Here is a 410-nt window from a genome sequence, read left to right as displayed (position 1 = left end):
GAGAATATGTTGCAGGAAAGTGAAGACTATAGAAAACAGATTGGCCTTCTAGCTCTAGCAATGAATACTATTCACTAAAAAGTACCACCCAAAAAAAAGTGTCAAAAGTGGTGAAAGTTTACATGTTTTGGTGAAACATTAAAATTATTCTTCCAGACTATTTTTCCCAAAAATATACCACGATGTAATAAATAACAATCAAGTGAATGAAATATATCTTATAAAATGTCCTCCACACTTACCAACCACAACGTTCTTCAAGCTCCTCAAGATGTCTTCGGGTACAGCAGCCTTCCCAACCTCTTCATAAGAATCCATTACTTCCTTTACTCTTTTTGTATCTCCATTTGTGTGCAGGTAAATCAATCTCTCTACATTGTAGGGGACCTAAAAAACATAAATTTCTTTGG

At 34.6% G+C, this 410-nt stretch overlaps 1 protein-coding gene across 3 annotated transcripts in view; it reads right to left on the bottom strand.

The window, feature by feature from the left end:
* LOC119594583 (threonine synthase-like 2) overlaps positions 1-410 on the bottom strand; it is a gene marked incomplete in the record, with an annotated part of 25,547 nt that overhangs the window by 7,932 nt on the left and 17,205 nt on the right. For all 3 annotated transcript variants that reach the window (XM_037943621.1, XM_037943623.1, XM_037943622.1), the window contains 1 exon segment: positions 243-387. In XM_037943621.1, coding sequence (XP_037799549.1) covers positions 243-387 — 145 coding nt within the window.

This window comes from Penaeus monodon, chromosome 34 (assembly GCF_015228065.2).
Source record: "Penaeus monodon isolate SGIC_2016 chromosome 34, NSTDA_Pmon_1, whole genome shotgun sequence".
NCBI lineage: Eukaryota > Metazoa > Arthropoda > Malacostraca > Decapoda > Penaeidae > Penaeus > Penaeus monodon.
Note: the sequence above shows the minus strand (reverse complement) of the source record. Positions and strands in the feature narration are given on the sequence as shown.